The 25413-nt window shown below is 39.8% G+C and overlaps 1 protein-coding gene across 10 annotated transcripts in view; it reads left to right on the top strand.

Moving 5' to 3' along the window:
- THSD7B (thrombospondin type 1 domain containing 7B) overlaps positions 1 to 25413 on the top strand; it is a 336629-nt gene that overhangs the window by 193903 nt on the left and 117313 nt on the right. For all 10 annotated transcript variants that reach the window (XR_012044320.1, XR_012044319.1, XR_012044318.1 and 7 more), the window contains 2 exons: positions 4088 to 4220; positions 5266 to 5369. Coding sequence is in view for 7 of the 10 variants with exons in the window: in XM_072874423.1 (XP_072730524.1) it covers positions 4088 to 4220; positions 5266 to 5369 (237 nt within the window). In the remaining 3 variants the exon portion in view is untranslated. The remainder of the gene's footprint in view (positions 1 to 4087; positions 4221 to 5265; positions 5370 to 25413) is intronic.

Here is a 25413-nt window from a genome sequence, read left to right as displayed (position 1 = left end):
TTCTATCCTGAAACTATTATAAGAGCAAGCCAGTAGTACAGGAGAACAAGGTTGTCTCGTCCCACTCGGTGGGTTGCGAGATGGGTGAATCTTTTTGATTCCCCAGGGATTTGTGTACCGACAAAGGCCAGTCTCTGCTCGGCAGAGCCGCAGGCTGGTAGAGTCATGACAATGACTCAGAGGAACAGTCAGACTAGCAACTTTATTAACTAGCAAACTACAAACTTAATGAACTAGCAAGCTCAGCGAACGAACAGAGGCAATTTGGCAATGGAGCTATTTTCCGGGCAACCCGTCACAATTAATCCAAAACTCATATGCCCAGATATATGTATAGTGGAAGAGTAGAGGAAAAGAGAAGTGAGAAAAGGAAAAGAGAAGAGAGGAAGATAAAGAAAAGGAAAGGTATCACCACCCCTGGATCCCACGATGACGGTGACAGACATGGCAATCCTCTGGTGGTGGGCGCGCGCCGTTCCCTGGGGAAGGTGTCTCTTTATACTCTAATCCCTGCCTCGGGTCACACCCCTGGAGGATTTACTCATGTTGTTCTGGTCCTCAAAGGTTTGCAGGTGCTGGCGGGGGGGGAGGTGGTTGCGAGGAGTTTCATTCCAAGTTTCGGGTGGTTGTAGGCCCATTCCTTAGGTAAACTCTGTGTGACCTCTGGCTATAGATGGTAACTGTGCATCCTCCAACACGCTCTTCTCATCCCGTGCTAGCCGCCTTGCTGCACCTTATCTTTTAGTCTCTCCTCCAAAAAGCTCTCCCCATCCCATGCTAGCCAACTTGCCGTCGCCATGCAAATCACGCCTCATCTCTCCACAATGTTTGAGACATTAACTCTTTCAGTCTGTCACAAAGGTGTGTGTAGGTCTGTGTACGACTTGCATGTTCAGGCTTCAAACCATGAAGAGCAAACATCAGAGACAGCTAGCATAGCCCTGTCTTTAGCTTTTCTCATAATCAGAGTTGTTCAGAACCTTATTTCCTTTCTGGTTGTCAAATTGTTTCACAAAAATAAGAAACAAGCACGTAACTGAAAGTGAATGTAAAAATATAGTATAGAAATCAAGAATGCAAGTTAAGCTATAGGAGGATATTAGGTAACAAGAATTACATAAATGGATTAGAAGTGAGGGGAAGCTGAATGAAATATTTGTCCATTACTTACTGAGAAACGAAGGAAACATGGGGAATGTGCAATTGCTGCTGTTGTTTCCTGTCTGCAGCCAGGAGAGGAATGGACTAAAGAATAAGTATTTCAATAAATTAGATGTTCCCATGTCAGCAGGGCTGTGTGAATAGAGAAGGAAGTAATACAGTAATGCCAGAGCATCCAGTGACTATCTTCTGGGTGAGAAATTGCTAAGGCCTAAGGAACTAACTTTTAGTTATACTCAGTAATACCAAGATAAACCAACCCAACCAACTAACACCCTCCCCCTTGCTCCCCCCCTCCCCCCCCCCCCCAAAAGAAAAAAAAGTCAAGGAAATTGTAGATTACTAACTTCATTATGTAGAAAAACACAAGAACAAGTTATTACTCAAGATATAAACATTTCGAGAATCAGATTCTGATAAACTGGCCAATATGGATTTATTGAGAACAAACAGTGCCCAATAAATTTAATCTCCTTTTTTTGACAGCATAGCTGCTCTAATTAAGGAAAGTGGTAGATTTCTGACACATTAAACTTTTATCAGGAAGCTGAGGAACAGTGACTTGAATTAAATCACTGTTAAATGGGTACTCAGCTCTTCTAAAAATCTCACAGTGGGTATCACTGTGAAAAGAGTCTGTCTCTGTCTCCTTTACTGCCTGCCATCAGGTGTTGATACACACTGATAAGATCCCTTGAGCCTTCTCCTCTCCAGGCTGAAGAGTCCCAGCTTTCCTGGTCTCTTCTTGTGTGTCAAATGCTCCAGTCCCTAAATAGGCTTTGGAGTTGTTCACTGGACTCACACCAGTATGCCCATGTCCTTCTCCTGGGGAGCCCAAAACTGGACATGACACCCAGATGTCTCACCAGTGCTGCTGAGAGGGAAAGGATCACCTCCCTCGACCTGCTGGTGATGCTCTTCCTAACGCAGCCCAGGATGTTGTGACCCTTCTTTGCTGCAAGGGCACACTGCTGCCTCATGGTCAACTTGTCCATCAGAACTCCCATGTCCTTCTCTGCAAAGTCAAACTGGAACATGAGCCAAAGAGAGTCCTACAGAAAACTCTTCTTGTGCCAATTCTATGCGATAGAATTCTATGTGTCTGAACAGCTTGTGTGCTTGAATAATAACATTAGTGGGTGGTGCAGAGCTGAAAGAGGTAGCAAACACAATAGACTGTATTAAGTCATATTGAAATCACCGAGAAATTTCTCAAAATATGACTTGGGAAGGAAAAATCAATTGCACAAAGACAGAATGGGAAATAAAGACCTCAGTACTGTCTCAGGCACTTCTGGAGATACAGTGGACTACAAAATGAATGAAAGTCAACAAATGGAAATGCTAAAACTTATATTGGGCTTGTCAAACTCATGGGCATGTTGTATGTAAAACCCCAAAAGTGTTACTGTACTGTGCACTGCTGAGGCTGCAGGTGGGATTCCTTGTGTGCTGTGTTGTAAGCAAGTGAGTAATGAGAGATGGTTAAATAGGACCTATGAAGAACTGGGCTTTCTTATTTTAGAGAGGGGAAGACTTAGAGTGGATACAAGCCCTTAAAATTTTACAAAGGCTATGAATCAGACAATAGGGATAAAATATTTTTTATGTCTAGTGGGCAGAGATAAATACGGTTTAGCTTAATTTACAGGAGCGATGATTTGGGTTATATTTTAAGAAAAGACTGTCTGTGCAGCTTTACAAGTGCTGAATCAGGCAACTGAAAGGAGACTGTCGGAAGCTGTAGAGCTGCCTCAGGTAGTGGCTGTTAAAGAAGCAGGAGGGAGATTGCCCTGGGTGCACTGATCCTGCCTCAGGGTAGCAGCTGGGGTGAGCCACCTCCTCTCAGGTCCAAAGTCCCTTTGTGGTGATCGCACAGTGATAGCACGTGTGCAAGTGAAGGCTTTTATAACTTGATATTTTTAAAGCCAGCCATTTTTATTGGCTCTGTACTTGTACTTTGTGTTCATGGTGTGACTTTTCCTAAGTTTTCCTTCTACTCTAATGCACTGTAATCTTGCTGCTGCAGCTTTGGCCTTATCTTGAGCTGGAAAAATAATACTCGTAGAAGTGGGCTAATTTACACACCGCTTTCCTCTCTTGGACAAATCTGATGAAGTCCACTATTAAAAGATGTTTGCTTGGTCTGGAATCCTTCATGGAGTTCTGCTGAGATGCCTTTTCAGTTTTCTAGCATCTGTTTTTGAAGTGTGAATACAGTACCCGAAGAAGTACTAATGCCATACACAGCTGTTAAACCGCTCTCGGTTTGTACTTACCACTTACGCAGCCAAGGATTGCATTTGTTTTAGCTAGAGAGATATACAGATAAATCTTATCCTTGTCTTTCAGGCTGCATTCTGTACTGTAGATTTTGTGAACTGTGTTTCCAGGTGGATTGATCTTGCATCGACTCAGGTTAAGTAGAGAGTTAGTCTCTGTTGGTTCAATGGTTTTCCTATCAGGAAGTTATCATCTATAATTTCTAGACCCATAAAGATGGGTTACTGGTAGCAGGCTGAGACCACCAGAATGTGTTTTCAGAGACAAGGTCTTCCATTATGACAGTTTGGTTTTTTCTTTTTTATTCTTTTCTCCTGTTCAGGTGTTTAAGTATTTCCTCATTCTTAATTTCATTGTCTGATTTGTTGTTCTGTTAAATAGACCTTTTTTTGATGTATCTCTTAGGCTGTTGATTTATCAACCTTCCACGTGCTGTTCTGCTGAACTACTGATAATTTTAAAGCAAGTAATGGTAGCTTTTGATCCAATGTACCATTCCCTCCCTTCTTTGGGTAGTGCCAGAGTGCTCGTGATTTCAAAATATAAATGAAATGCAAAGCATGTCTCTAACCAAGACAGCTAGATCACTAATTTGGGGTGATCCAACTGTGTCTGAAAGGCATTTTTTTTCTTTATTTTACAGGCAATGCCACTGCAGTTAAGCAGTCCCGATATAGGATTATCGTTCAGGATGCTGCCAATGGGGGACAGGCATGCCCGGACACCTTGTACGAAGAAAGAGAATGTGAAGATATTCCCATCTGTCCAGCATATAGGTAAAAAGTGTTAGCTTGGAATCAGTCTCTTGCTAGTGGGTTTCCACTTCTCTAGAAATGACTCAAATGACTCCTGCACAATTTTCACCAGAAAATGACATGAAACTGGAAAATGCAGAGTTATAAAGAAATAACAATGTACGAACAATAAACCTTGCAAAATGTGTAGAAGTAGACTTCAAAATGGAGATTTCAGTAGATCTGGTGTCATCAGAACAAGAACCAATAGAGACAGCTCCTAGAAATGGGAACCTCAGGGTTCGATGTGTTTAAGGAAGCTATTACTGGGAACTCCCCCCTCACTGTGTCTAAAAATCAATGTAAGCTATTTTGGGACCGTAAGCACTCAACTGCCTTAATCATAATTGTATGCTTATTGCAGAAACTCTTGTCTTTTCCCCTGATGCTCTCACTCCAGTGAATAAATACGCACTTTAAAAAATTCTGATTAGACAAATAGTACAATAGGGCAATTACCGCTCTTCATTAAAATTCTGTGACCCATCTGTTATACAGTATCAGTAAATAGAAAAGCATTATGTCTTTGCATATAAATCTTCAGCCCACGCATCCTGTAGGACATGGTCTCAGAGCAGAGCGAGGAGCCACGGCAGGAGTCACGGCACTCCGCTCTGCCTGGCTCCGTACCACATAGCTGCTTTCTCGTGTTCTTGACTGGTGCACATCCTAACATAGAAAGCAGATGGGGTACAGCATCCGTTGTGTGAGAATGGGCTTGCAGGAGGAGAGCCTGCTTTCAAAGCCCACTGAAGATGTTTCCTGTGTATTTTATGTGACTTTGAACCATGCCCTGCAAAAATAAGAAAGGAAAACATGGTTGGAGGATGATATGGATTTCTAGAAGGTGAACCTTGCCTCTGAATTTCAGTTCACAGTGCCTATTTCAGGAGTAATTACAGCTTTTTGACTCTGTTTTTCCTTAAGTCTCCACAGTATATCATCACTTGTAACTGAAGTTTTTGCCTGCACGTGTTAACTGTTTTCCAGTTTTAACCACTGAGTTGTTAACCGTTTCCTCTCGCAGGTGGAGGACCCACCGATGGAGTCACTGTGTGCTGGTGCCAGATTCGGTCAGACAGGGTGTGCCGGGACATAGTGAGGCGTGTGGACACGGTTTGCAGTCACGGGGTAAGCTTTCTCCATCCAGCCTCCAAGTATTTAAGGTGTTGGAGGGTGACATTTCCGTAGCGTCTTTTACTCTTTTACAGTAGCTAATTTGGAAACTAAGTGACTGAAGCACTTAAAATAAAGTGTTGTGGGAAGTGGAGCCATTGTACCGTTTTGCTGCTGTGCTGGACGTGAAAGTACCAGTAGCGTGATAGTGTGCTTGGAGTATAGGAGGGGATGTGTGCTTGGCATTGAGGTATCTTTACAGTAACCTGCTCCTCTGCCTAAAGATGAAGCACGTGGGCTTTAGAAGAACTATCTATCTGTAGACGTCTATGAAGTAGTCCATTCTTGGTCCTAAAAATGGAAAAGATAATTTCCTTGTGATTTTAAATTTTACTAATAATTTCCCTGAGGCCTGATGTTCATTAAGACTATTAGAGAAGTTCAGCATGGGTAAAGGCTTTGGGCTCCTGGCCTTGGTGTGATTAAGCACTTGGAAAATACAGTGATCCCCTTGTCTGAACAAAAGTGTTGAGAAGAAATTTCACTGTTCAGAGTATGTGATCAGAGTCTGTAGTGGATCCTGCAGATGGCTGGAGATTTGGCTGTTATCAGTCTCCTGGGAAATCTAATGAAACCTTTAACAAAAGGTTATTTTTATTGGAAAAAAAAAAATTACTATACAGGTATGCTAACTGAAGAAACATGACATAATAATTTACTCCTTCATAAGGGTAGAAACTATTCTTTAAAGATGAAGTTAATTTCTTACATAATCTGGAAACAAAGGGAAAGAAAGAAAAGCCCTGACAGTATGTGGGCTGTATCTGAAAGAAGAAATGTGTTTTAAAGTAAAGCTCAAAGGAGTAAATATCTTTAACTAGGTTTTGACCACAGGCCTTTCCACAAGGTTTTCAAAGAGAGCTCTGTAAATTGAGATGTCCTAAAATGTATTCTTCAATCTCCATGTGAGGGAAAGGTAATCTTTATGCTCCAGTAGGTTCATGAACTTTGTATTAATCTTACTCTGGCAGAATTTGAAGTATAATAGAAGAGTATCACGCTTATTTTTGCTATGTGGAGAGTCCTCCAACAATTACATCGACTGTGTGCTATTCTAGGGTAATCATGGTAAAGGAATCCCACAGCCTGGTGGGTTTAAGCAAAATTGTTTTAGTGCCACGTTCACTTTTTGTAATTAACTGTGGTTTTTGTAACAGCTTTGGTTTTCATAATTACATGTAGTGATAGAACCAATCTGCTAGGTATTATTGAGGGTGAGTGGGGTTTCAGGAAAATGAGTTCTCAGATGAAACCCATGGAAGTAGATTTTCAAGATGTTCCCTACAAACAAGGGGAGTGATCCCCATGGAGAAGACAGCTAAAACCAAGCTGCTAACTCTGACCATATTGCTTCTGAAAAACAAGCTGCTAGATTTTCAGTGATTCTGTATCTTTTCTATAGAAGTGTTTAGTAAGGGAAACTTTCATAAAGCTGCTTTTAATACCTCACCGTGCTGCTACGTGAACTCTTCAAGAACAGCTAGCATGTGTGAAGAGGTGCTGTGTCACCGTATGGTCAGGGAGTAGCCATTTAGCCAAGGGTGGTGGTTGCTTACACGCCTTGCCGGGTCTCTTCAGCTTGTAGACCTCAACACTGGAGGACTTCTGATCCTCTCATTGTTCACCATGAAGGGGGTCTTTGGAGATATTTTTGAAATAATGTGTGAGGTGAGGCTGGGGATTTGGGTTTGTTCAGCCTGCAGAAGTGTCTAATGGGAGTGGGGTTCACAGAGAAGATGGAGCCACACTCTTCCCAGAGGTGCACGGTGAAATGACAGAAGATAACAGTCATAGGCTGTAGTGAGGGACATTCCCAGATTGCCCAGAGAGACTAGAGATTCCTTGGAGATGCTGAAAACACAACTGAATAAGGTCTTGAGCAGCCTTTTCTAACTTTGAGGTCAGTCCCGCTTAGAGCAGCCATTGGATCTTCAGATGTCTCTTCCTTTCCAGATTATATTGTACGATTCTGTGACTCTGTGGGTCTTTTCAGGGGAATCTGTGCCATCAGTGGAAGAACACCAGGTGTTATAGATAGATGCTTTCCTGCAATATTCGGGCATCCTACAAACGAGTTTGCATTCAAGGTATCACCACCACTCCACATGGTAATTGGCTTGCATAATGTGGCAGAGTCTTTAGCCAGTAAGTGCTTATTCTCCAAAGCGTATTTACATGAATTTGCCCAGTTTCTTTTTTACCATGTAACAGCAATTACCCTTTTACCACTGAAGATAATCAGTCTTGCTGTTCCTTAGAGCATCCATTTTTAGATTTTTTAATTTCTTTTGCTGTCCATATCCTAACTGTCATGTAAATAAAAGGATTTAAGTTTTCAGTGGCTGTTGTATCTAGCCAATTATATAAGAGCATTGAATTCCTAGAAATTATTTCTAAAGAAAGAAAGCGTCTGTTTTTGTGTACCTATTTAGAATGATGACTGTGCTGAGGGAAAATTAAGTGTGAAATGACTGTCAAGCTCCATTCTTTCTCTAGGCTAGATTCTGAGATAGATACTTACAGATCTTGCTGCATGAGTGTTTTCCCTGAAATTGCACGCAAACATACTATGTAACATGCAGAAGATAGCAGAATTTGTCTGTGAAGCAGAGTAGCCAAAGAGATGACAGCTGTCTGAAGCTGCAGTTTTCATGGCTTTATCTTGGAATGATATTACACTAATTACAACGGCCTTTCATTTTGTGTATCAGCTTCAGTGGACTAACTTACTCAGAAAACAATCATGCAGGTAGGAGAAAAGTAGTGTTTAGAACTAAGAAATATAGTTGTTATTTAAACTTCATTAAGGCATGATTTGCAAAAAGTCCCTGAGATAGGGCACTCGAGAGTAAAACAGGGTGGGGATGTTACTGTTGCTTGACAGTGACATAGACAACATTTCTAACAGTAAATGAAGAGCTTTACAAGCTTTTCTATTGCTCTATAGCTGTCATTTTCCTCGACAAGTGACTAATTTACTAGAAGGTGTCAAGACTGTGAGAAAATTGCTTCTGCTTTGGATGCCCTTCAGTGACTTTACTGTTCTCTGATGTTTGTGATGGAGGAGCCTTCAGAAATGACCTCTCCCTTCAGTGCTGATATGAGCGGCCACCTTAGGCATTTACATTTTTGGGGAAAAAAATGTGTTGCTCATTACAAGGGATTCTTAAGGTTTAATTAGTGGATGGAAAGCCTGTTTTAAGCAAGTGTCTTTGAAGGCGGCTTCAAAAGCCATTGATAAAGTAAATAGACATGTATTAAAGACTAGACTGATGTAATGAGAGTCCGCTTTAAAAACCAGTCTTGGAAATACACTGACAACATGGTTATGAAAAAAGTAGTTACTTTCCAAAAACAAGGAGAAGCTGCCGCAATGGAACATGTCATGTCTTATTTCTCCTGCTCCTGCCACTTCTTAACTGTGATTTATTTGGGGGATTTGACCATATCTCCCCCCATTAACGAGACAGTAAGTACATCTCGGAGCTGTGGCTCCCCATCACAAGAATACAGAAACGCTGTGACGCAGAGCAGGAAATATTCTTAGAGAATAATTTATTGATTTATGTACAGGAAAACAACAACAAACCCACCAATGCAGTAATGAGAAACTACTCCTCTGCTTTGGAGAAGTGCACTTTCCCTGACTCACCCGAGGTGACGGGGTGGATCGATACTGGATAGCCTCATTGTGCATCTCAGTAGAATATTTCTTTTGGTATGCTCTTCTATCAGACCACATATGATGTATTTCTTTCCTTCTTTAACCGGGTTGTAAATTCACACCACGTGGACTTCGCTAAGATGGTTGGTGTTAAATATAATCCGTTTCAGTTGAAAAGTTGATGTATGAATTGACAGTGAAAAAGCAGAATGCAGGCAGCACCAGACTCAAGCAATTTAAGATTCCTGTCTCCTTCATTGCAGGTTTCTGGCTCTTGCTCTGGAGCTTCCTGATAGCTATAGGGATATTGCAGACAAGACTGGTTTTAGACTGAGATGCAGATCAAAAACTTATCATTATGAGAACAAAATTCGTAACAATCTGCTATCTAAGTTTTCTGAGTGTGTCTAAATGCAGTGATAGTTCCAGTAAAATCTCGTATAAAATATAGGCAGAACTGTGATTACAAACATCATTTGTAATAAATTAGTGACTAAGTTAACACGTGTTCTGTACTAAGCAAGATGAAAGGATGAATTTTGGTATTGCCTGTTAACATTGCACCTACAAAAATATTTCAAAGAGACATCCTTTAGCTGTGTTATCTAGTGTATTATCAATCTGTAACACAGTAATGGCCATATACATTACTGTTGTTTCTGCTGAAATTATTTTATGGTAACCTATTTATAATGAGACGTGCCATCAAAAAAGCATCAGTGTTACCATTTGTTTTTGCTCATGAGATAGTCACCCAACAGTTCTTATTCCCTGTTTTGTAGGTAGTTAATATAACTGCTGATTAGCTAAATTAACAGATGCATTCATTGTAATTTGAGTTGCAGAATGCTTTTGCACGGAATTACCAATTTCAGGAGGTACATATTAGAATCCTGTTATAATTTACAGGCTAGAGACAATGTGATAACCTAAAGTTTACAATGAACACATTTATGATAGTAAACGTGGCGAAGACACGGACTGCTTCAGTTAGATGGTGATATTTTATGAGCCGTGCTTTGCGGTGCAGTCCTGTGTGTAAATCTGTCCAGCTGATAGCAGCTTACCTGCAATCAGTAGCTCCCTCCAATATTAGCTTTGCCTGGTAGGACACCGGCACCTTGAGCCTTATTCTGAGTGATGCTGGGGGTCCGTTAGGTTTGTCAGTGGTTTTTCTGATGATGCTGGTCTAGGGACCCACTGGTAATGGGTGGTTGTGGGGACACAAGTAGGAGCACAGCGAGCTGAACTTGAGTGGTCCCAGCCAGTGTCGCTGTCTGGAAGACACCTGCCTGGCAGCTGGTGGCATTGGCGGCAAACAGTTGAGGGAAAAATAATTACCAGGGAAAGGACAGGCGCTGAGTCTTGCTTGTGATATGTTTGAAAGTAAAGTTTGTGAAGCGAAGTCTGTCTAGGATGGGGCTTGAGGTTCGGGGGGTGGCCTTTCCAGGATGGAGAGCCTCAGTCTGTTATCAGCCATGTCTGCCCGGGGCTTTGCTGACACTTTACCCATGAAGCCACTCTACATCATATTGCAAATTCATAAAGTACATGTTATCTGTATTGTTATTTTTGTTATTTTCTTGTCACTGATAATGCAATTTTTAGCTTATAAACACATGGAGAGTAATAAGGTGATAAGAAACAGCCAAACCAGAATTGATTTGCTATTATTTGTTCTTGATAATCTGATTTCTTTCCTTGACAAGGCAGTGGGCTGGAGGTTAGGCAATAAGGTAAGTGGAGAGCAGCACAGATAATATTCCCTTGACTTTAGGAAGACATTGAGTCCAGTCCAACGTAAGTCTCCCATGTGCAATAAGAAAGTATGACCTAGAGAAGTGCAGGATGAGGTGGTTGTGCACATGGTGAAAAAACAGAGTCCAGGCTCTGTTATCAGTTGTTTGCTGTCAGCCAGGAAGGCCATTTCGGATGGCTTCCCATGGGGCACACGTGCTCTTGGCTGTCTTCAGTATTAAATGTACATCATAAAATAATGAATTTTAAATTTTTCTTCTGATCTCCAAGTTCCTGAAATTTATTCTTCTGCTTCCTAAAATAGAATTTTTTTAACAGGTAATCCTCCCTTTTATTTTTGTTCCATAATGCTTTCTGCCACTGTAAATAATGACAAACAATTAAGGTCAAATAAAAATGTCAAAACTTTCTCGTGAGTAATTCCAATTCCTGGATTGCCAACAAATTCAGAATAGATCAGGAATCTTTTTTCAAAATACCCAGATTTCATTGCCAGAAACAAGTAAGGTAGTTAGGAGTCTAAGTTCTGGCGAATATCAGCGAACAAATTAAAATCTTTTGAACTTAATGGAAGGTTACCCTTGATTTTACATTTAAAACTTATCTTCAGTCTTGGTGAACTATGTATATCTGCGCACAGGAGTTTGTAATTTGAGAGATTTATCACCGCAGTATGGATGTTTTATTACATGAGTCTGGATTGTTTGTATCTAATTTCTGTCAGCTTACCTATAGGCTTTGATCTTTAAATTATTTCCCAAAGCCTGGGTTAATTGTGAATTTGATAGTAGATTGGCTTAATGCAAAAATGTGTGGCAATGTTTCACAAAGGGGAAAACACAAAGGAAATTTTTCCTTTCACAAAGGAAGAATTAAGGAGGAGGAGACAAAAATACAATACTAATGTCATGTATGCATTTTTAGCCTTTCCTGCACCAGTGGAATGAGGAAGGTATCCCCTCCCAGGCAGATTTTCCAGGCATTTATTTCAGTTTTGGAACATTAGAATTGACCGGGAGCAGGAGGAGAGGGGAAGGGACAGATGAGGCTATGTGAGATGTGATGGATCAATCTCTCTGGGCGTTTCATGCCTGCCTTTGAGATTCCTGCAGTTTAATTTATGAGAAATAAAATCACCTGCTTGTGTAGAAATCATCCTGGGCCAATTTCTTAAAACCTGGTGGTGTAGCAGAGTTGTCTATGTAAATATGTGCATGTCTGTACTGGAGTCTGCACCTGGGTACTGATTTGGGGAATGGAAATTCGTCCTCGTATTGTATTACATCCCACTGATCTCCAGGTAATGTGTTCCTGTAGACCAATTTTTCTTTCCTTGGGTCTTAGTTGATAGGACAAGGGGAAGAAAGATTGATACTGATTTTCCAGTGACAGGTTGTTCACAAAAGAGTGATGGTGAACTACCCTCCTTTTTTCACGGGAGATGTCAGCAGGCATCACAAGACGCTTAAAAGAGTGCTACTATATTTCAGCCTGGGTCTGGCCCGGCTTCCACCTCAGGTGTAGCTGCTGTAAGAGTATTTAATAGGTGGTAGGAGAATTGGCATGACATTACTTTATAGACACTAACTAATAGCAAGAGAGATTCCAACTCATTTCTGTCACTGTAGCATTATGCAAACAACATAAAAATTGAAGAGACTCTTAGAGAATTTGTCCTGACAGCAATCTACAGTGCAACATTTTATCTAAAGGCAACTCAGTAATTTGTAGACTTTCCGTAAAATAAAGATGATGAAGACTGCGTCAGATAAATTACATATATTTGATTTCCTTCAAAAACAGGACAGTATATTCCACTCTGTAGAAGGAAATAAGCAGGTTTTCTAACATGCCTATAATACGTTCCTATCTGATAAACAAAACAAGTATCAGCATCTTAGTACCGCACACAGGATTTGTTTTCGAGGGCGGGGGGAAGTCTTGATCAAGTCTTTTGAAGCCAGAAGGCATAAACACTGAAAATGTGTACTACAAGCATGTACCAATAGAGGGATTGTTAAAAGATCAAAATAATGAGACATAAAGCAGAGGAACATGAAAGCTTTCCAGGCTATGTATTTCTGCCTTGATTAGGAGGAAGGAGGGAAGAAGTGAGGAAAGAAGGTTTTAGATCAATAGTAAATGGCCCAGTCACCTCAAAGTCAAAGGCAGCACCATCCAAATGTGTACAGTTTACAGGAATTGCTGGAGCATCTCAATCATAAAAGTCCCAAATGATCTGACAGTACCATACCATATTTAACAGGTACACAGAGAGAGTCAAGATCATCTTATCTGAAGGAAACTCCTTTTTAAATGTAAGGGTAGATAGATTTTCATTTTGTCTTTCATCCTTCTGATTAAGTTCAGCTCTCTTTGGTCCTCCTAAGATTTCTTTCATCTAGTGTGTAGTCTGTGTGATCTAAGCAACTGTCATTGGTGAAAGTCGTTTTTGGGGTCCTTTTTTAAATGATGGATTGTCATTAAACAGAGTATAGTAGATGAAAGAGGTCCAAGGAGAACCAAACTGTGCTGAGACTTACTCAGGAGGATGAAAGACATAATGAGAGACATAATGAAGAGCAATCTCTCCCTCAAACTGGAGACAGGCCCTTCCAATTATGACTTGTTTTTAGCACCAGCTTCCAGCAATTTAAAATCCGAGTTACGAACAGTTGACTCGGACTTTTTGTAGAAATCGGAGAAATTTTTATTATATGAACAGCAGGCCTGGGTGGTCACGCTTCATGGTTTGTGGAGAGGATGTTATAAACTATAACGGAAATCTTTTCTGTGGCCGTGGGTGGGTTGTAAGTAGACCCGATCACACCGCCTCATGTGCTCCTCATCAGAAATACAGGAGCCATTTCATCCTAAAACTATGTTTCATTAACTTAGAACCTGAAGCATGAGGATTTATAATCCTTAATATTTTATATGATTTCCTGTAACTGTCACTGTAACTAGCTATAAAAATATCTGATTTTTTTCATGTTCTTCCTAACCTTTTGGCCTCTGCCTGTGTCTGGCGTACCTCAGTTCCATGGGTTAACCCTGCAGTGAGTAAACTATTTTAGTTTCTTGATGGTTTTAAGTTTAATTGAAACATCCTTTGTTCTTAAGACATTTGAGTCCCGTTTAGTCTCCTTTTCTGTTTGCTATTGTATATAACGCTTTCATGTCCCTCTTGTTCACCTCTCCATGTTGCAGGCAGTCCCATTCAGTACTGATTTAGAGCTACTTTTGCTTTTATAAAATTTTAATTTCCTCCTTGTCATGGTTGTGCTGTTTACAAATCCAAAGATAATTCACGCCAGAGCTGCTGTGGTTCATAGGGAAATTGTTAAAAATTTACCCGAGCTGAGCAGGATAAGATCCAGGTTCTCTGAAAAATGGCCTTAAGGAGAACTTTTCTTCGAATAGACACTTTAAATGGGAAGCCTTGAAGCGTGACCAAAAATAAGCAAGTTTATTAAAAAGCTTTTATACTATTAGTTGTTGGAAAAACATTAGATATGTTATTCTCCAAGTCTTTACCAGAATAACCTCTTCCTTGCCCATAATGATCTCAGTCAAGTGGAATACCAAATTCTGAGAAATTCCAGAGACGTTAATTGGAAGGATAAAGGCCAGTCATTTATTCTTACAGTACAATAGTACCAAAGGAGCTTAGTCTGATATTTATTTTACCTAGCTGAAGAAATGACGGTTCTGGGTTGAAATGCTGATCCTGCTTAAGTGAATGAAATATTAAAGGACTCTTTATATTTTTATATACTTTTAATATTTCATTCTCTGGAACACCATCTCCCCCCAAAAAAACCCCAACAAACAACCAAAACCAACTGTTGGTGAAAGGAAAAAGGGAGATGTTGAAAGGAGTGCAGAATTTGATTTATAGCAGATATTGTTCATTGTCAGACTGCTCAGGTTTGGACTGCCTGGGGAATTTCCTTCAGAGGAGCTTGGTAAAAGTTGTAGTTTGCATTTTCTTATTCTGCATTAGTTAGAAAGCACTTCTTACTGGAAATTACTGAGTCAGGTTTCTTTGAATAATTAAGCACTAATACTCAACATGAATATTAGCATCCTAAATGGCAGAGCTCATCAGTGTGGCTTACTATAAATCTTCAGGCACAAGATTTGTTAAACGTGACATGCCACAAAGGTGCAGAAAGAATCCTGATGTCATGTTGTTTGAATCTGAATTTGTATATTTATGTTACTCCAATAGCTTTATGTCTGCAGTAGAGGTTTTAGACATGAGTTTTCAATTTCAGAATAAATGAAATAACCATGGCTGAAACTATCTTTCAAAATTCCCAGCATCTTTCATTCGAACGGGCGCACTAAATTGACACGAGAATAACTGGAAGTGACGGGGATACTTATGAAGTGCTTGCACTTGCGAGAATACATCAGGTAACTGTGAAATGGTCAATATTACATTTGCTTTACATGTCCGGTGGTGCTCTCTTCTGTTGGCACCGTTTATAAATATGTTCAGAAATATTAAAATACTGAGCAGTGTGTTTAGCACTTTCTAAACCAGTCTGATGATTGCAGCAGTAATATTTCTGAGCATTTTTCCTGCTGGAAACACCCCTTCTCCCCTTTTGTTAACAGTATTGTCCTTGATTTGCTTCTCGAAAGACTCAGGAGAAGATTCCATCTTCTTTATATTATAATAAATAAAGAGAAACTTCATCCAAAAAATTGGAATTCCACTGGAATAAAATTACTACACAAGAAAAAGCCATCTCTATACTTTGATGGCAATAGATAGTAATGAAAAAACTGTCACCTTCTAACAAAGATTTTTCTAAAGTCAATTTTTTTTCCTAGCAGCTGCTGGTTTTGCCTGGTGCGTGCGTCATTTATTAAAGGACTGCTGATATTGGCTTTGTGAAATAAGGAAAGTTTGGAATAATATATTCTGATATTTGACAGAGTTTTCCCAAAGTAGGGTATTTTGTAATGTCAAATTTGGATCTTGGATGTGAAGCCTTGTAGCAAATGTGACTTTTTACCACTTTTCTGGTCAATTCTAACATCAGTAGTATTGTTCGTTCTTGACAGTTCACTGAAGTTTCAGTACTGCAATCATGTATTTGTTTTCTTTGATATGTGCCCCAAGGTGATTGAAATTTCTTCAAGTTCTCTCTTTCCTAGTGTCTCTTGGATATTAACTTTCCGTATCTTTGTTTTTATCCTAGTCTTTGTGTTGGCAAAGGAAACGCTTGAACTAGAGGTACTCAATATGAGGGAATCTAACTGACCTATTAAAATGTAATAGGCTTGTCGAAGGCCATCTACTTCAGCATTTGTTTAATTCAGGGTGAAGTAGATCAGCACGTCCTCAGGGGATGTATGACGTGAGAGGGCAGCACTCCCAACCGCAGCTGTGTGATAGGAATATATGGGCTTCCACAGCCTCTGCCCTTGCTGACCACAAGCCTTCACTGCTGGCTTATTTTATTCCTTATGCTCTGGGAGGGCATCTTAGTAATAGGTACTTATTAATTATATTTGAGAAAATCAAGCGGAAATTGGTCTGCAGAACTGAGCAGCTAGCTATGAGCAGACATGAACTCTTGAGAGAGTTTGAGGGATTTAGCTCTTCTGTTGCATTTTAACCCCCTGGAGCATGTGATGTGATCATGGCAGACATCGTTTGGGGCACACTGGGGAATTTGTGGGGCAAATCAGATGTACCGTGTTTGTGAGAAGTTGCTTTGACCATCAGGTGCTTTTTTCAGTACTGCTTTGAAAGGATCAGTTGGTGGAACACATAAAAATCACTGCCTGCAAGATGGATGGGTTTTGTGCGGGCTACGTTGCTGGTGAAGGTGCATGTGAGCAAACCTCCAAACAAACAGGGAATACATTTGTGCTTTAAAATAAATAGATATCTTCAGTGCCTAGTTTCATGGAGTATAAATTTTCATGTAACCTAAGCACATCTGCTCATAATAATTAACTTCTGTGGTGTATGAAAGGAAAAGCTACATCAGCTCTACGGTATGACGAGATGGATTGCTTTCTGTCTGTTCAACATAATGATTAATTGTAGCGTTTATAGGAAGATGGCTGCTTTTTATTCATTTTTGGTTTTAGATCATGTATCTTGCCTTTTTTTAAGCTTATTTAAATGTAAATATTCTGCAAATCCGGTATGAAAGCATAAACTTTCCAATTTTAAGTGCTTTGATGAGAAACAGGGCAAAATATGTCTCTGCTTAAATTCTCTTATCTGAGGACTTTGAAAGATGCCTGTCTTTCCTAGTGAGATGAATTTCACAGGTAAATGTAAATATTGAAAGTAACCATGAAAGAAATTTAGAGGGATTATGGAATTTCATTTGACCCTGAGAGCTGGTGTTTCCAAGGGGCAAACTTAATAATAATGAAACATATTAGCAATTTGCAGTTGGTCCTGTGGTTTTGCAAGTATTAAATATTTACTATGAGTGAAATAATCATCTGATGTGTTTCCAGAAGTTAAATACACTTAATTCTTGGGCTTTAGGTCAGTAAAATTTGAGTATGTGCTTTGTGGAATATAAGCTTTCAGGTTTGCAGTAGAAGGAAGGGATGGATCGACAAGTACAGCTATCAGTTAGCGCTAGCTTGTCAGGTAGCTTGATCAGGGGAGCCCGATGATCTTGTATTTTCTCCCAGTGCAGTCATCTTCTTCCATTACTTGAAAACAAGTTAATATGCATTGTATAGATGGAGGTCAGCCACAGGTTTTTACTGGCGTTGAGTTTGCACAGTAGGAATGGTGAAAGCAGAAGAAATGATGTGCGGAGAGCATTTATTGAGCAAAAGTCTGAAACTCAGGTAAAGTTGCAGGAGGTGTGTACAGAATTTAGCCTACTATTTAAAAATCTCTCTGGGTTCCTCAAATCATATTGATTAAATGATAAACAAAGTACTTTCTTGAAATCTCACAGTGACTGGCACAAAATCCCTGATTGAATTATACTGCAAACAGGACACTGTAAGGGAAAACGTCTTTACCAGTTACAGTTACATCTTTTTTTTTTTTTTTAAAGGGTTTCTTATTAAAAATTCCATCCCAGGATTTTCTTAGAAGATAAACTAGACTCAACAAAGAAGTTAATGCAAAAATAAGCTATTGCAAATGGCATCAATGAACAGATACAATAAGCAAATAAGCAATTTGCGGATAGAGTCAACATCCCATGAAATGTTTATAAAGGTAATATTTAAGATCTCATAAAATCAAATTGTATTCAGATACAATAACAAAAGTCAGTAATAAACCAGTGGTGAATCAGGTCCGGAGAGAATCATAAAGCAAAAGGCTCTATTCGTTACAGAGATTTTCTTTAGTGCTAAGCATACTGTAGGTTTTTATGGCAGCTCCACCCAATCTTTGCTTACCCAGTTACTCATGGTTAGAGTGCGCACATACGAATCAAACTGCTAAAGGCATGTGCTTTTTGATGCAATATAATTTAATTATTAAGAAAGTCATTTGGATGTCATTTAGGATTCACAGTGCTGAGCGTTTTTAGGATTTTTGTCCTCGAGGAAACAAGCTATTCTAAAATGAGGCTACTGTTCTTCATTTTCTTTCCCAGAGTCCATCAATCTATTACAGAAGGAAAGTTGATGCATTTAACTTTTTTCTTTTTTTGTTTTGTTATCTGTGGTAGTTGTTGTTACCTGCTGGATAATTACTTGTTCCAATATTTTTGTGCAAATCAAAAATAAGCTGATGGGCCTGTATTTCCATACCACCCATCTTAAATAAAAAATAAAAATAAATAGAGCTGTTAAGGCTAGGCAGAGTGTTTGCTGATAAGTTGCACTTCCTCCACAAGGTCTCAAAGATGCTCATTTCTGACACATCAAGATCAGTTTCTATAAGTTTGCTAGAGCCAGGGTTCATTAGGACAGACAATTTCAAAATAGCTGGCTTATCCTTGACAGCTCTTTCCCTGAAAGAGGACCGAGAGGCCTGAGATCCTGGCTTTTTTTAATCTGCTAATTGTAACACTCCCGGGATTGCAGCTGATCCGCTCAGCGAAGGGTGCTGCAAGCTTGGGCCGGTTTTTGGGGAGGTGGGGTGGGAGAGGGGAGTGTCTGTTTTTCACCACATTTGCAGAAGGACCCTTTGTTACCTTTAATGCCCATTGCTAATTCTGATTTTTCCATGCTTGTGCTGCAATCATCTGCTAATCCTCAGGAACTTGACCTAGTTTCCACCTTTTTTTTTTTTGGTTCTTTTTTGTTGGAGGGCAGTGAATAGCTTTTGACTGAGCTTAGCTGATCTTATCCCTACCATGGTTGTGCTGTTCCCTAATAGGAGACCTTCACTTTGGCATTTGTCTATTTTCTGAACTGCACCTTTCTTCAATTTCTTTTCCCTAGCCCAGCCTTCCAGGGCACCTTACTTAGCTTTAATGCAGATGTAGCTATAGGAATGTATTATTCCAGCTGCCCATCCCAACTGTTAACTGTGTAATTTAGTGGTTGTTCTCTTTCAGCCTGCCCTCCACCCTGATGTTCTCCATTGGTTCCTCCTCATGGCTTGCGGTCTAGCGGAGTAGTTTACTCTGTCCCCACCCCAACAGACCAAATTTTACCAAATTCACCAAAACAGTCTATGAATTGGCTGTACTTTCTGAGCTGTTTTGCGTTCCTGTAGCACCAGTCGGGCTGGTGTGGATGGGGTCCTCCTACTTGCTCATGAGCTCACCTCATTTGAGGTCCTTTTCCCAGCATGGCACACATGTTCCTTTCCCTTTTAGCCATCAGCCGGGCATTCAGTAGGTCAGTTGTTCTCTGTAGACTAGCCCAGAGACTGAAAAGGTGTATCATTTGTAGATGAAATAAAACATGTCACCATTATTTGCATGTCCTTCCAGAAGAGCTGTACCCCTTTTTGTTACTATTCCAGTCATGTGAATTCACCTATTAAATATTGGCTACAACAGGGTTTCACTCAAAAAAAGAAAAGTTAATGTAATAACTGTGTAAACGTTTTTAGTCTTGTTTTTAAGGCTTTGTTGAGTAAATACGGCCTTATTGTGAAACCTCAGTTGTCGTAGCTGAAGTATAACGTAAAGATGACGGAGCAGCTGGCACGGCTCAGGGGAGGGATGTGGGTGCAGTGCTGCGACAAGGTACATTAGGCAGCCTTTTTGTGGAGGAGAAAAATCAGGTCCCATTTCTTTATTTCCTTATGTAAGTTACTCTGAAAAGAATAGTTTAATGTTGACAGCAGGTGACTTGTTTGCTATTTATTCAATGTTTTTTGTAGGTGTAGCAAATTTTTGTGTTGATAAAGGATAATTTGATTTTGGGAGGTGATTACGTATAGCATGTTTGTTTGGGGTTGTTACTGAAGAGTCCCACTGTAATCGTAATGGAAAGTATATTAAAGTTCACTTTAAACATATATGATAGAAAGGTAGACAAGCATTTGAAACACTAAAGAGTTAAACATTGCCTCACTTCTTCACAATCTTTGCTCGTTCTTTTGCTGGGAGAGGACTGTCAATCTCGTGTCTTAAGTTAAGTTACTTAACTTAAAAGTAACCTGTGTCCCTACCTCCAGTGTACACTTATTTTTTCTAGAATAATTTTATATAGGAGTGTGAAATGGGCTTCTGTTATCTTGGACAACGTAGAATACAAGAATCTGTGCAAGGCATCATATGAATCTCAGCTTTTTTTGCGTGTTTACTGTACTGGAAAACCTTGTAGTCTCATCGAGACTTCTCATTGATAGCAGACACATCAGTATTGGCAGCTCATCTTTTTTTTTTCCTTTTTATTAGAAAAAGCTTGCTGCATTTATTAAGTTGAGAAAAACAAAAAAAGATTATTTTCTGTGTTTACATGGGTACACAATTCTCACCACACTCAGGAGATAATCTTGTGGTTTGTGATGGGTTTTTTTAAGCTTCACTGTATTTTTACAGTTGTATGAGTACTTAGGACAGTGGGTAATAGTTAAAATAGCCCTTTTGTGCTTTCCTTTATTATTTTCAACAACTAGAGAACAACTTATTTTTTTTTTATCTTGCTGTAATCAGTAACTTTACCAGTAGTACTTTTCAATACTTTTTTTCTTTACCTTTTGACAAATCCCAATTTTGAGTACATTGTTAATCATACCTCTTCAATATGTGATATTTAATTTAGTATTATTCTAACTGTTACTTTTGATCCCTACATGGAAGGCTGTGGGGATGTCTTTGATTCACACGCCTAATGCTTTATGAGATAAACAAGTAAGTAATTCAAGCTTTGTAGTCTGTGTGCTACATAATGACCTAGTCATAATTTTTGAATCGACTGTCAACACATATTAAATCAGAGGATCTGTTTGAAACAGTAGTATTTCATAAGCTGCATTTGACAGTTCATTATCTTATCTGCAAGAACTCCTTTCTTCCTTCATCTTGCCTCAAAAAGAATATCCCTGCAATTGAACTTATGGTAAAAGTCAAGGTCACAGCTTTGGAATAAACTTATATATGGGAATTGCCTGTCTTCCTGTTGAAAATGTGAGTAAATCAAAAGTACTGATATGGTAATCTAAATCTACAGTATGTTCTCTTGCATTTTATTGAAACTAAAGGATAAGAAGTTTTATTGACTTTTAAAAACTGTTCTTAGTGAAACTTCCTTGAGAAAGTTTCTTCATAAATCTATATTGATTTCATCCTGCACCTAAAAAAAAAAAAACCAATTCAGGAATGGCAGTTTTTTATAACAGATACATATATGTATATAAACCTACAAGGATTTTATGTATGTATTTAGGGAGCAGTGTGATGTCTATGTAAAATAACCAAGTAAGTTATCTTCAAGTTTTCTGAAAGACAGCACAAATACCTTCTGTTTCCTGTGGGGTCTGTTCCTTGGAGAGAGTTGGGGAAGAAGGGAGTATTTTAGTCAGAAATCCACCTTCCCCACCCCCCCCTTATAACTTTTCATAGAAAAATATCAGGAAAGGGACTATCTTCATGTGGAAGGCTGATGCCAATTGGTTTTGTTCGATTAAAGGAGGCTGGAAAACATCTTTGCTTTTGATTATACAAACTGTAGCTAAGGGACAATGTAAAATTTCCCAGAAATCCATTTCAATTTGTGAACTAATTTTGGTTTGATATTCTTGTAATTCATACTACTAATATATTAAAAAAAAAATCTTAGGATATATGAGGTTTTAGTTGTTTTATTAAGTGTTGCCAAAAGTTACGGTCTTTGTACCCTCTTAATGTTTCCAGTAACTTCAGCTTCTGCTTGTAGTTTGACATTACACAATTGAAGAATATAGTTAATTTTTTCATACTTTTGAACAAAAGTCTTTATTTGACTTTTGACCTGCTGCGAGAAATAGTTCTGTGCTTCCAAAAGTTTATATTCCAAACTTTGAAGGTTATTTCTAGCATGGGTTTTTAAGGCTTTCTTACTACTACTGTGTTGCCAAGGGAATCGCAGACTGTCTGCTCCTGGAGGAGATTCAGTTTTAGGAGAATTTGTGCATGGATGTTGAAAGTGGGTTTTTTGTGTGTGTGTTTTTTTTAATAGGACATCTACCTGTGAAAATGTGCATTGCTTTGTAACATTTTGATGAACAGTTGTGTGACATGCAGATTGTGCAGAGAATAACTCAGGCGTGGCGATACACCTGATCAGCTCAAAACAATTCAACTTCAACCCTCACGCCCCCCAGAAAAAAACCCAAACCCAAGAAACACATGTTTCTTATGCCTAGCAATAAATATACATTCTGCCCTGTTCCTTATGGGTATAAGAAAGGGTGAGCAGCAGGATTATCACGGGATTCGGACCATCATTTGAAGAAGGCTTCCCACTGGGGAAGCCCTTTTCCATGAGCTGCTGGTGACCTGGCTTCAGCAGAAACGTGTGAGGCTATGGGGCTGTGTAGTAAAGATGGAGGAAAAGTCCCATATGGGGCTGGCATCACCTTCAGCGGAATGTTCTTGAGTTTACATCCTTCTTTACATCCTTTGGCACTGCACGGATCTTGGGGCGAGAGGGATGGGAGCAGGCTGCTGCCCTGCCGCTGCCAGACGGACCTCTGGCTACCTCCATGCGGATGTGGGAATGGTGAGCTGCTCACAACGTCGTCTGCAGGAACTGTGGTCGGGATCCTAGTTTTTCTGCCTTAATTCCTGACATGGCTTAAACTTCTGCTCACTTGTTATCTGATCAGATTGGTACATTCAGCAACCAAAATCCTTTGTGGAGTATTTCAACAACAGGACACATTACTTTTTATTGAACTCTTTAATAGGGATGGCTGGTGCTGCACTTGGCTGCTACGTATAGATTTTTCTCCCTCTATTACTAAAAACCACTGCTATCTTATTTTTTCAGAGATAAAATACAAGACAAAAGTCATATTTGACCTTCGTTCCTTTAGTGCGATTCCTTCCAAGGACTGCTTTTCCCAAGGAATTTTCCTGGTCCATTGTGCAGAGCTGAGCTCTCTGACCGGTCCAGCACAAACTTCCCAGCTTCTTTCCTGTTTCTGCCCTTGCCTTTCCCCACCTGGTGATGCACCCCTGGGAGACAGCCTGTGCTTTGCGTCCAGCACGGGTTCCTCTCAGTTTGGCTGTACGGATCTCGATGCCAGATCGCACAGCTTTTCTGAAATGACAGGAGTTAGGAGCCCGAGGGCCTGATCCTCACCGGGGGGCAGCGGCGTGCTTGGAGTTGAGTGAGGGGCTCCCGGCCTCTCCCAGTCCTCGCAGCATCCTCTCAGGCTGCGATTGCCATTCAAATTCTTTATTCTTTTTCTGTGTTTCATCCTTTTCACTGCTGGGTCTTTCATTGTAATTTTGAAGCATGGGCAAAATGATTTTCAAACACTGGCTCTTGTTTAATTCTCTCTTACCTGATTTTTTTTTTTTTCCATACACATCCATGAGATCTGCTGATGTTGGGTGAAGAGCCAGAAAAATAAAAATCCAAGTTGCTTCTGAGGATCCTCCTCTTCCTTATTTGTTGATTCAAATTTTCCAGCTGAATTGGTTTCTCCTTTATTCATTGTTGGCTGTGACCTTTTAGAGCCTGAATGAAAGCAATGGTTTTCATTGCTTCTAGTATTTTGGTGCTAAATTGTTCATTAATTTACAGTGAAGGACTGTTATATTACCCCACCCCCCCCCACCCCCCCCCCATACTTCCCTGTTAGTGTTGCCTTGATCTACTGAAGAGTAGCGTTACCATCAAGGGGTTTTTTTGGGGGAAAAATATAACTGAAATTGCAATTTTTCTTTTTCTGAAATGAATTTTGCATTATTCTGAGTAAGTGAAACTGTGGATGAAATCTTGGTATTTAATAATGTAATGCCAGAACCTCATGGCATAAAGTTTAGTAGCTAGACCAATATTTAAACTGTTGAGCAACATTATTGCTCTACTAAACCTGATCACTTCACACATCTCTCTGCAAGACCTACTTTTGCCTCAGGCTGTAAATGGAAGATGAGATTTTATTGTAAGTCTCCTGGATTAAGTACATAGGAACCACATTGGTTGACATTGGCTTTGATATATGTGAGCAAAAGTTTATATAGTAATTTTTGCAATGTTTCCATTTTAAAAGTTAATTAACTGATAAGATATAACCCTGGAGCGTGGGTCTTCAAATAGGACAAAGATTTAAAGAGAAATTGAGACAAAGATCTGATGCGATGAATGATCTAGAAAAGGCAAAATACCAATGCAATATTTTAGAGAATCTCTCAGTTCTGCGTAGCCATACAATCTTAATTTATTTGGCCTTGCCATGTCAAACTTGCTCATAGAAACAAATTACTATGAATTCGTGGTGTGCTGTATTTATACTTTCATAATAGCAACAGCAAGAGTTAGTTTCCCAAGTACAGCACACTTCTATGAAAAGTTCCCTTTCCTTTGAGCTTATGAATTAAAAAGCTGCTATTTACTGTTTCTTTGAAATTCCACTTAAAATTCCAAATATCAGTTCTCTTTTCTGAAAAGGAAATGTGATGTGAATCTTGATGGATTTTCAAAGTATTGAGTTGGTTTTGCATTGAATTTTATTTCCTGAATAACTTACTCTAAAATGGAAGAATTAATTACCACTTTGGGAAATTTTGGAGGTCCCTCTGATTACGTTTCCTTGGTTTTAAGGGAAAGGGTAGTGCTGGGTATATTGGCCGTAGTCTTTCTTCCCTCTCCAGGGAGCAAAGGGTCAGATGTTCCTCTGGGCTTCCTGTCTGAGGCAGCCTCAGGTCTGGGTCACTGATGTGCTCCTTAATGACGCCCTCCATGGCTGGCCTGGACCTGCCTCTCTGGAGGTGAGCGTAGGTCCTGATGCTGTGTGTGAACACCAAGGACTTCTCCGAGGTGCAGAGGATATTTCTGCTCTTACAGGAGGAGGAAGCTGAAGATACCTGCTTGTGGCTCAACCACTTTCAGATGAGCCAGGAGAGGCACGCTAAGGCTATATAGAAGTTATACAGCGTGGTGGGTCCAGTGGTGTGGCAGTGGTGGAACATGAACAGCCACCTCCCCCAGAAGTGCCATCAGGTT

The sequence above is a fragment of the Ciconia boyciana genome, chromosome 10 (assembly GCF_034638445.1).
Source record: "Ciconia boyciana chromosome 10, ASM3463844v1, whole genome shotgun sequence".
Classification (NCBI taxonomy): Eukaryota; Metazoa; Chordata; class Aves; order Ciconiiformes; family Ciconiidae; genus Ciconia; species Ciconia boyciana.
This window is presented reverse-complemented; position numbering and strand designations above follow the sequence as displayed.